The sequence below is a fragment of the Atta colombica genome, unplaced genomic scaffold (assembly GCF_001594045.1).
Source record: "Atta colombica isolate Treedump-2 unplaced genomic scaffold, Acol1.0 scaffold218, whole genome shotgun sequence".
Lineage (NCBI taxonomy): Eukaryota > Metazoa > Arthropoda > Insecta > Hymenoptera > Formicidae > Atta > Atta colombica.
Window position 1 is genome coordinate 129,308 of NW_017259314.1, and position 11,505 is coordinate 140,812.

Sequence of the window (11,505 nt, forward strand, 5' to 3'; positions counted from 1 at the left end):
CCACACTAAATGTATATTTCGTGTTGTAATATTTCTGCATCATAATTTAGAAAAAAATTAAGAGGATGGGTGGAATAAAAGGCCGAATTATAAAATTTTTATAAACATTCAAATAATTTACTTTTTTGTATTATACACAAATGGGTACAGTCAAATGAATTTATGATGTCTTTAAGACGTTACATGCAATACTTTTCTATTGCATATTCGAAAACCGAGTCAATCATCATTTTCATTCTTTGTATTAGGTGTACAACTTTGCTTCCGCCGTTTTTCTATAGATGGCTTTAGCGGTAAGTGGTAGTCGAAATAAATAGATCATAGACGTCATACAATAAACTTGGGCATCTGTCAACATAACCCCATAGAAACATTAGTCGATTTGTGTCAGCATCATAAAGTTATTCGATTGAAAATGTCAGTTTACGAGCTAAATTCTCGTCATTTGCGGGAGGTTTTAATTTTTTGCTTCAATATGAAGAAATCTGAGGCTGAGGCTCATCGAATGCTCTCAAATATTTATGATGAGGCCGCTATTAGTGAAAGAACGTGTAATGAGTGGTTTCAACGCTTCAAGAACGGTGATGTCCAAAGTCATGCTCTGTATTTGATGGGACCAGCTCGGCGTAGTGTATTATGAACTGTTAAAACCGAACTGAAACAATCACAGGCGATCGGTATCGAACGCAATTGATGCGTTTGAGCCGAGCATTGAAAGACAAACGGCTGCAATACAACGAGAGACACGATAAAGTGATTTTGCAACATGACAATGCTCGACCCCATGTTGTGAAAGTGGTCAAGACATACTTGGAAACGTTGAAATGGGAAGTACCCCACCCGCCGTATTCTCCAGATGACCAGTTTTTTCGACGCGGAATTCGTACGCTACCCGAAAGATGGAAGAAAGTAGCCAACGATGGACAATACTTTAAATCATAAATGTATAACCAGTTTTTTACAATAAAGCCTCGAATTTCGGAAAAAAAACGGCGGAAGCAAAGTTGTACATCTAATAACAAATATTCACATAAGTACATAAATTTAACTCAAATTTTGCAGCATATTAGAATGTCGCGAAGAGAAATGCATCTTTTTACAATACAGGCTACTAATACCAGTCATTGCTGAAATATAAGGGATGCTCATATTATCTGCAATGCTCATAATACCCAATTTTATCCTATATATAATATAATAATATGTACACACATATATGGTATGTATATTTACAAAAATTGATGGAAAAATATATTGATCTTGATTGAAATATATTAGCATATCTTTCGGGTAGCGTACGAATCCCGCGTCGAAAAAACTGGTCATCTTTTGAGGTTATCCACGAATCGATCCAATTTTTTACTTCTTCATAAGATCGGAAGTGCTGGTTAGCCAGTGTGCCATTGATCGAAACAAGTGATAGTCAGAGGGAGCAACGTCTGGAGAATACGACGGGTGGGGTACTTCCCATTTCAACATTTCCAAGTATGTCTTGACCACTTTCACAACATGGGGTCGAGCATTGTCATGTTTCAAAATCACTTTATCGTATCTCTCGTTGTATTGCGGCCGTTTGTCTTTCAATGTTCGGCTCAAACGCATCAATTGCGTTCGATACCGATCGCCTGTGATTGTTTCAGTCGATTTTAATAGTTCATAATACACTACGCCGAGCTGGTCCCACCAAATACAGAGCATGACCTTGGAGCCGTGAATATTCGGTTTGGCCGTCGACGTGGAAGCATGGCCGGGAACTCCCCATGATTTTCTGCGCTTGGGATTATCGTAATGAACCCATTTTTCGTCCCCAGTCACAATGGGATGCAGAAATCCTTTCCGTCTTTGTCTTTCAAGCAGCTGTTCACAAGCAAACAAACGCCGTTCAACATCTCTCGGCTTCAATTCGTACGGCATCCAATTTCCTTGCTTCTGAATCATTCCCATGGCTTTGAGGCGTTTTAAAATGCTTGTTGAGTCACTCCCAATGATCGTGCCAATTCTTCTTGATTTTGACACGAGTCTTGCTCAAGTAATGCCTCCAATTCTGCATCTTCGAAAACCTTTTCACTTCCACCGCTATGCCGGTCTTCGACGTCAAAATCACCGTTCTTGAAACGTTGAAATCACTCACGACACGTTCTTTCACTAATAGCGACCTCACCATAAGTATTTGAGAGCATTCGATGAGCCTTAGCCGCAGATTTCTTCATATTGAAGCAAAAAATTAAAACCTCCCGCAAATGACGAGAATTTGGCTCGTAAACTGACATTTTCAATCGAGAATAACTTTATGATGCAGACACAAATCGACTAATGTTTCTATGGGGTTATGTTGACAGATGCCCAAGTTTATTGTATGACGTCTATGATCTATTTATTTCGACCACCACTTACCGTTAAAGTCATCTATAGGAAAACGGCGGAAGCAAAGTTGTACACCTAATATATTACAGCAAGTATATTATTTTTGTATTTTTTACGTTTTCCCCTAACTTCATAAGATCTCCAATATATATTGAAATAAGATATTTTGTTCTGTATGTTAATATGTTGTAAAGTAAATAATATTGAGCTATTTTAGTCTCACAAAGTATCTCAAGACCATTATTAATTTATTAAACATGGAATTATATATTGATGATATCGTGACGGCAGTCCCGATATGATTGATTTATTTTGACAATTTTTAATTCGTTTCATCTGAGATTGCAATTCACCTTGGAAATAGAATTAATTTCTTAAATGTAACAATAGTATTAATTTCTTAAATGTAACCATTATTAATAACAATAACTCTTTAGAATTAGATTGATACCACAAATCAATTCTCAGGATGGTATCAAAACTATTTATTGTCATCTTATTTCTCATAAAAAAGGTCATAATGGTGTCATAATGGGTATGTTAGAGCTATGTTACTCTCAGATATTCCAAAATTTCATTATAACAATATTAAGTTCAATATTTAGTCACAGTTATTAAATAATGACTATCCAGCAAAATTTGTTTTCGACACGATCAATAGTCGTCTAAAATATTTAAAAATTTTTTAGTAATTTTGTCCCAAATGATAATACGGTTAATAATTATATATCGTGGTTTGTTGTCATATTTAATTCTACGTCAGAGAAATTTTCGTCGATTTGTAAAGACACCAACATAAAATTTGCGTTTTTCAGCATACAGATAACAAATTAAATAGATTCATAAAAGTACAAAAGGATGCTCTTCCAAAATTCGATAATAAAAATGTGATCTGTAAGATTTGTTGTAAAAATTGTGATGCATCGTATGTGGGACAAACATGCAGGAAGCTTTCCAGCAGAATATCTGAATATCGTAGACATATAAATTGGAACACTCATTCTGTAATTATTGAACATCATATTGAATTTTCACATGACTTCGATTGGGAGAACGTCCAAATTTTAAACAAGGAGAAATTTTTTAATAAAGATTGATTTCAGAAATGACATTCATACACATGCAAAAGAATGGCTTTAATTTACGTTCAGAAGGTCTGCATCATACCTATGCTTAAAAATTTCTCCTGACTAATATTAATAACCTTTTTAAATTTATAGTTTATTAATTTATTTTACAAAGTTTCATTAGTAGACGAAAATATAACAATTGATGAAATATATTTTATATTGAATTTTTTCTTTTTATTATGTAATTCTTTATTTTACAATTTTAATAATTTTGACAATTTTTAATTCTTGTATTCTCAATAATTTGCGGTTTTCATCACTTTACTTAATAACTATATACTTTATAACTATATGACTTAATAATTATATATATGTGTTTTGTTCGTATTTGAAAATTTGCCTTAATGTTTACTGTGTGACTTCTTATTTCAAAAATACTTTATATCTGAGTGATACGTTGTCGTACACGGATGTGTGTTCTAAAAATGTGTAATTTTTATATTTGATTTTAACAGTTCTACTTTTTAAATACATTACTTTAAATACGAAGCGCCACTACGATCTGAATGTTAAGATGTTGCACTATTGTACATATTCATATAAATGAATTAATACTTTTTAATGAATTAATACTTTTTAAATTTTAATATGTTCAATAAAGTTTCAGTGCAATGCTTCATGTTCCGTGATGGTAAGTTTGAATTGTTTATATGACTTTAATCAAAAAATTACTTAGAACTTTAATAAAAATATTTGTTTTTAAAAAAATATCAGATTAAGAACACTGCATCTTTGTCAATTTGCAAAGTGACTTTAGGCATTATGGAGCTAATTGTAATTATATCATTCTTGCTGAGGAGAACTCCAAAGTGAGTCGAAACATTCAAAATAAAGAAAACATCAATCCAATATCTAAGTTGATTGTTCATTAAATAATTTCGCCGTTTATCGTTGCTGACTCTCATTAGCCTATTATATTTATCTTTTTGTTTAAACATTTTCGAATAGATACATGATCATTTATTATGAATATGTTTATTATTTTTTATTGTACATTGAAAAAGGAGTCTGATGAGGAGTTAATCATTATGGCAATCAGTATACATTTCTTTAGAAATATATTGCAGTACAGTAATAAAACATGCAATACTGGCAATAACAGTACATAAGCAGTCTGGTACTAGCAGTCTGGTACTACACACTGCGGTGGCTACGGTTAAAATTGCAAGGCTGATGCAACACATTGCGAGCTCGAATCACTCGATGCTTACTCTGACGCTGAGAATATGGAATGAGAGAAAAACCTCGGATCTTTCTCGAAGAAAAGGTAACGATCTAGAATGAAGCAATATGATAAGCCACAATAATCTAAGAAAGCTAGTGTTATGGCAACTTGATACTCAGGAAGATCTGGAAGTGTAAATTTGTCAAGTGCGCCAAACAGAAGAGCAGACAATATCTATGCGATATCCTTCCTTATATTGTGGACATATTAAGTATGGGAAAAAGTTCGTGGCATTTTTCCCATTACATCTAACGGAACCTTTTCCCATACCTAATATATAGTATATGATCGATATTGCCGGAAATAAGAATTTGGCTCCTGTGGCTCTATACTCTATGGTAATGAGAAAGGTTATCATAGAAATAGTGAGTGACAACATTCGCGAAATTAAAAAGATAGGTAAGGATAAGAGCTAGTATATACATTGCAGTTAATAATCTCTTAAAGAATCTCTTCTTAGCAAAACATGACTTTAAAGTATTCATTCCTTAACAAAGAGTAATTAGAACGGATGTCATTAAGGACGAACCGCTAAAAATAAATAGTAACCAATTAAATCCTTTATTGAATTTTCAAAATAATAGAAGTAACAAGGCTTAATAGGCATGTTGGAGTCAACTGCAAGATTATGTACTACATGGGCTGAAAAGTTCCGGGATTTTTAATGAAAACAAGCGTTTTTTGAGCAAAGTTATATTTATTCTTCAACAAAGTTCAAAGGCAATACACTTGGTACAGCGATTTTCCAACATTTTGATGCCCTTTCTATAGTACGAAACGTCCAAGTCTTCGAAATACGCCTCGGTTTCCGCGACGACTTCCTCATTCGATGTGAATCTCTTTCCCTGGAGCCACCGTTTGAGGTTTGGGAATAGATAATAGTACCTGGGGGCCAAGTCTGGAGAATACGGTGGATGAGCAACCAAATTCGAATCGTAATTGCTCCAATTTGGCCATCGCTTTCAAGGACGTGTGTGACGATGCGTTATCGTGATAGTACAGAACGAAGGCGAAATTAGCGCCACTTAAACGACTGTAGCTTGTAAACGAATGAACGAAGTGTCATAAAACTTCATACATAAACTAGTGACAGATGAACCTCTCGAAATGAATCATGTTCATTTTCTAGTGACGCCACGTATTGAAAAATCCCGGGATTTTTCAGCCCATGTAGTATGTCGCACTTTGTACATTAAGTTTGAAGAATAACGACTTCCTGAAATAGGTAACCGTTTAAGATTGAATACGAGGTCTTAGTATACTTCTAGAGTGCGTAATTGCTACAATTTAAAAATGATGCGTTTCGCGAGTTTTCTCTGTATCCAGATCCATTCTTGGTATGCCAATGTTTCGTGAACCTTGCAGTCCATTTCAATTCGAGGAGCAGCCAGATACTGAGCTGTTTCTTCAGGCCGTTCCTTTTTATATTACGCTGCTTGTTAGAGTGGTAGGGGAGGAGGGAAAAGAGAATTGTGGGTGAGGGGGGGGAGGGAGATGGAGAAAATTGGTTGGTCTTTAATAACCGGGAAAATGGTCTTCCATATTTTATTTATGTTGTAACTATTATGTCTTTAGATTGTTAGGGTGTTTTTATATCTCTATGATTTCTCTATATTTTCTTGGAAAGTATAATGTAATGTTGATTATCGTGATCGTTTTATCAAATAGTGTTTGATGTCCTGTTTCGATGTTGTTGTGTTCTGATAATGCCGTACTGTGTATTTTAGCCTGACATTATGTTGGTGTTCTTTTATCCATAGGTTGAACATTCTCTCGATTTCTCCAATGTATATTTACCTGCAGGAACAAGGCATTTTGTATATTTCTGCGAAGCTGAATGGAAGTCTTTGATCTTTAGGATTTCTTAAAATTTGTCCTATCTTTTTGGATGGTTTGAAAATAGTTCGGATATTGTACTTGTTTAATATCCTGCCAATTCGATCTGTTGTTCCTTTGGCATATGGGAAAACGGATAGGATTCTTTCGTTTGATTGTATATCAGAGACCGTTGTCTTGTTTGCATGATTGATTATTTTGCTTATGTCTTTTTTGTCGTGTCCGTTTTTCTATAAAGCTAGTTTTAGGTGGTTGAGTTCTAATTGTAGATGTTCTTTGTCAGAGATAGTGAAAACTCTAACTACAAGTAAGTTGATTGCTGGCTATTTTTGTGCTTTGTAATGCGACTCGGTAAGTATCTATCTATGTGTATTGGTTTTCTGTACACTTGATGGCTTAAGGTACCGTCAGTTTTTTTAGAGACAAGAACATCTAGAAAGGAAAGTTTTCCGTTTTTGTTTATGTCTATATAGTATCTCCATATCATGAATATCGTCTACATAACGAAACCAAACTTTTGGTTTTTTAGGAGTTTTTCTGAGGGCCTCTTTCTCAAAATGCTCTATGAAGATGTTGGCGATTACAGAAGAAATAGAAGAGCACATTACTGCTCCTAAAGTTTGTTCATAAAATTGTTGTTATAGGAAAAGTAAGTAGTTGTTAAGCAATGTTCTATTATAACGGGATGAGGTCGGAGGAGACTTCATATGAGGCCTTTATTATATTTAATGTGTTTTTTATTGGGATTTGTATGAAAAAGGATAATACATCGAAACTTACGAGCAAGTCTATGGGACGGATTTTTTGGATTTTTTGTATGAAGTCCGTTGAGTTGGTTATGTGTGATTCGGATTTTTCAGTGAGGGGTTGTAACGTTTGTGCTAGGAAGCGAGATATGTTGTATGTCGGGGAATATGTAGCGCTGACTTTGAGAGGGATGTTTGGTTTTTGTATTTTTGATAGTCCATATAGTCTTGGTAGAAGAGGATTTGTAGGTTTTAATGTTGATTTGGGTTTATTGAAAATGTTGCTTTTCTCCACTAGGATCTTGGTGCTCTATGTGATTCTTTGTCAAGTTTTTGTATGTTTTGTCAGAGAGAAGTTCTTCATCTTTTTCTTATAATGATGTATTCATCACTATTGTCGTGTTCACTTTTGTCGACTGGATGCCGATGGTCTGTGTCCCTGTTCTTGGAGGGCCAATCGCTCTTGTTTAGTAATATTTGGTGAGGATTTGACTTTGGAAAGGATGTTAGTTACCTGTCTGCGAATATTATCTGCTTGTTCTGATGGGAGTTAGTAGATGATTGACTCTATTTGGCTGATAATCTCTTCCTTTGGAACTTTTTTAAATGCCAAGTTAGGGCCTTTGGCAAATGCAGATATACCGTCTTGAGACAGGTCTTTGTTGGATAAGTTCCTGACGTCAAGTAGACAAAGTCGTGGATTTTTGTGAGAGATAAAGCTTTTATATATTTCTATTTTTGTCTTTTAGAGGATTGTATGAGGGAGGTTTTTATGACTTGTTCATAATACAATCTAGAATGTGCCACATGTCATGCCGCAACGTGGCGAATAGGAACAGAGGTAGAGTTTAAAGGTTATATGAGATATCTGCGCTATTTGTAACTTAGTGAGGTGGATGCGTTTTTTGATGAGGCTGGTTTTATGATGGATTTTTGGATTTGTGATTTATGGGGTCCTTATTCTTAGATGGTCCTTGAGTTGTAAGAACTTTGGGATGTTATTATAGTATTTTAGGAATGCCAAGTTTGATAGTTTCTTGGCAGGGAAGACCTGAAAGTGTTTACTTTAGCAAAGATACTCTTTCCATAAAAGAATTTGATAATATTCTTGAAGCTTCCACGAGTGCTTTCTATATAAAGCCTTCCACCCACAATCTCTTCTTCCCCTCCCCCCTCCCCTTCATCACACCATTCCAACAGTGTAATATAAGAGTGTAATAGTATAAGTGCAGATAGTGTGTAAGTGTAATATAAGAAGGAACAGCCCGAAGGAACAGCTCAGTATTAGGCTGCTCATCCTGATAAAGTGAACTACAAAGTTCACGAAACATTGGCATTTCAAGAATGGATCTGAATACCGAGAAAATCCCGAAACGCATAATCTTTATATAGAAAGCACTCGTGGAAGCTTCGAAAATATTATCCATTGTTACAATTGTTCATATCGGCAAATCATGCAAGAGTGACACTCACTTCGTCTACTGGGGAAAAAGTTGCAAAGATGAGGTGCATAAGAATGGTGCAGATTATCCACATAAATTTCAATTGAAATATATCAATTGTTGTTTGAGAGAGCATCTGGCCATGTCACATGATTGACCTTTGATTTAGAAACATAAAGCGATGCTACATTTGGCAATTACAGAAAACATCTCTTTAAAGGATGCAAAGAATATAAAATACAATAGCAGCAGAGCCTCGCCTGCGGGCAATTCACGCTTTAATTTTAACAATTTTCCCAATTTTCCTCAACTCAGCGAATGCGAAGCACAATGTTAGACGTGTAGAATTAATTTTTCGCATTAATGCGGATGGATAGTGCTTCTGAGATAATTGTTACATCATCCTGAACGATCATACGAGTTACGTCTTTGATTCTGTATATTTCTGCCTCTTGTATGCTGACATATATCCTCGGTTCGTAAGGTAGGTGGATAGCCGCATCAAAATCGAAGAAGAGATTGTTGAAGAGATAATTAGTCGTCGAACTCATCGTGCCTCCTTTCTCCATTTTATCGACGCATTTTATGGATGGATGTCAACTTTCGTCGTGGGTATGTAGCGCTCGATGAGACCAACCTAGAGGGAGAACGCAAAGAAAGCCTGTTGTATTCTAATGGCAGATCGACATCGCAGATCGAAAGATAGATGGCTATCCTCGGTTTTTGGGAGTGGCTGGGAATGGCTGATGCTCAGGACAAAGAGAGAGATCGAGATTCTCGATTTGCCAAATTCGTTTATCAATTTAATAGGAGAATTATTGCTTGGATTGGTAAGACAATACAAAGGACTGTTATATTTGTATTGCTCTCCTCATTAAGCTTAATTAGGTTCTTTTTAGGTATTTCAACTAATCCTCCCAATTTGAATAGTTATTCGGGACTCTCTTTTTTTTAACTTTTAGGTACACTCTTTTTTTTAACTTTTTTTTAACTTCTTCATTTTTACCGTACAGAGACGGCTAACATAAGGAAATCATTTAAAAATTTAGTCGTCATTTAATGGAATCGTCGAGGCAATTTGCCTCAAGTTCCTGTTCAAATACGACATTGTATGCTTACAAGAGACGCTTCTTACAATTAAATTTGACACCAAGTTTTAGTACGACATCTCACATAAATTTGGCATGATATTACCAACAAAGGGAATTGCTATTTTTATAAGAAAAGATAATAGGTTTGATAAATTGAATCTTATTCCATTTTGGCATCCCTCGTGGAAAATCTAAGGGATTAAGTTATAGCTTGATACATCATCATTATGATCATAAATATTTATAGACACTCGAATAGCATTACCCGCTCAAGTACATTGAAACGTGCTGCTGAACTTTAACAAGCATGAGTACGTGTTAATTGTAGGTGAACTAAATACACACTATAGCAACTGGCACTGTGCGTATGGAGATACAGCAGGACAAGGATACGTTGAACAAGGAATTGGACAAACATGAGTTCGTGATTTTGAATAAGGATGCTCTCACTTTGATGCAGCCACCGGGACGTAGGAAGTTCGTCATCGACCTATTGATGGCTTCGTCTGGCCTGGCATTGATTGCTAGTTCGAAAACGAAAGAAGATCCCTAATTCAGATCATTATTTAATTAGTGTCTTCATAAGCGGTAAGGTAAATAGTGCTCATCAATTTTGTTATAAATTGAAGTTGAAGGCAAGGAAGAATTGAGGTTGCTTACTACCGATTTGTATGCCACTTCTTCTGAATTCTTTTCTTGCTGAAGAATGTTTCTAAAAAGTATGAACATTTAAAAAACCATTTACTAAAGAAAGTACGCGCATTTTTTCTGGAGACAAGTTCTGGAAACAAGTTCCGCACTCAGGGATCCAGAAGAAACAGGCAAAGTAATCCTTTTGATAGAACAGTGAATATAAGGCGGCTGTCGCTTCTCACAAACAAGCGGCTCGAATGTTTAAGAAGCAACGAGAGAAAATTATGCTCATCTGAAGATCTCCAGGCTATGAAGGTGCTTAAAAGGCAAAAGAGAAAAGGCTGGAGGATTCTAGTTAGTACTTTCAATGCCAAAACTCCTACTGCGCAGATCTGGTCGCTCATCAGAATTTTCAAGAAGCGCGAACTGGTTGGTATCTCACATCAGACATCTGGAATCGAAGCTCTCTCCGGACTCCTGTCTTGGCAATAATATATCAGAAGTCATAGATCCGGGAACTCAAGAGGAGCGCTATAGAAAGCAGTTTAGACCCTCCCCCCCTCCCCATTTAGGGAAAAAACTCCGCATGACCATGGCTAGTGTTAACTCCAACTCGACTCCGAGGACTAAATAGAAATTTTGACCATGCCTGACATGTATTGAGACTAGATATAGACAATGTTATCTTGACACGTAATGTTTTTCCCCCTTCTTGGAGGTTGATGATATTCATTTCCAAACCAGAAGGAAAAGGTTTCAGGCCAATTTCACTTTTATTATATTTGCTAAAGATTCTAGAAAAACTGATTCTGAGGCTAAAGTGGTATTTAGAATCGACGCCAATTCTCTAATGATCGACCCAAATGGGTTTTAGATCTTTGCGTTTGTGCATCGATAATCTGATCACTATCAATAATCAAATGTATGCCTCCTTCATAAGAGGAAGATTACGGTTGCTATTTTTTTTGATGTTCAGAGTGCGTTTGACAGCGTAGTATCAGATATTCTTGCGGATGATCTGAGAGACATCGGAATTCC

At 35.7% G+C, this 11,505-nt stretch overlaps 1 protein-coding gene across 1 annotated transcript in view; it reads right to left on the bottom strand.

Moving 5' to 3' along the window:
• The window catches only part of LOC108687825, a 79,837-nt gene extending 70,543 nt beyond the window's left edge, over positions 1–9,294 (bottom strand). Inside the window, exon 1 of the mRNA XM_018193811.1 lies at positions 9,142–9,294. Coding sequence (XP_018049300.1) covers positions 9,142–9,294 — 153 coding nt within the window. The remainder of the gene's footprint in view (positions 1–9,141) is intronic.
• Positions 9,295–11,505: the final 2,211 nt, after the last annotated feature.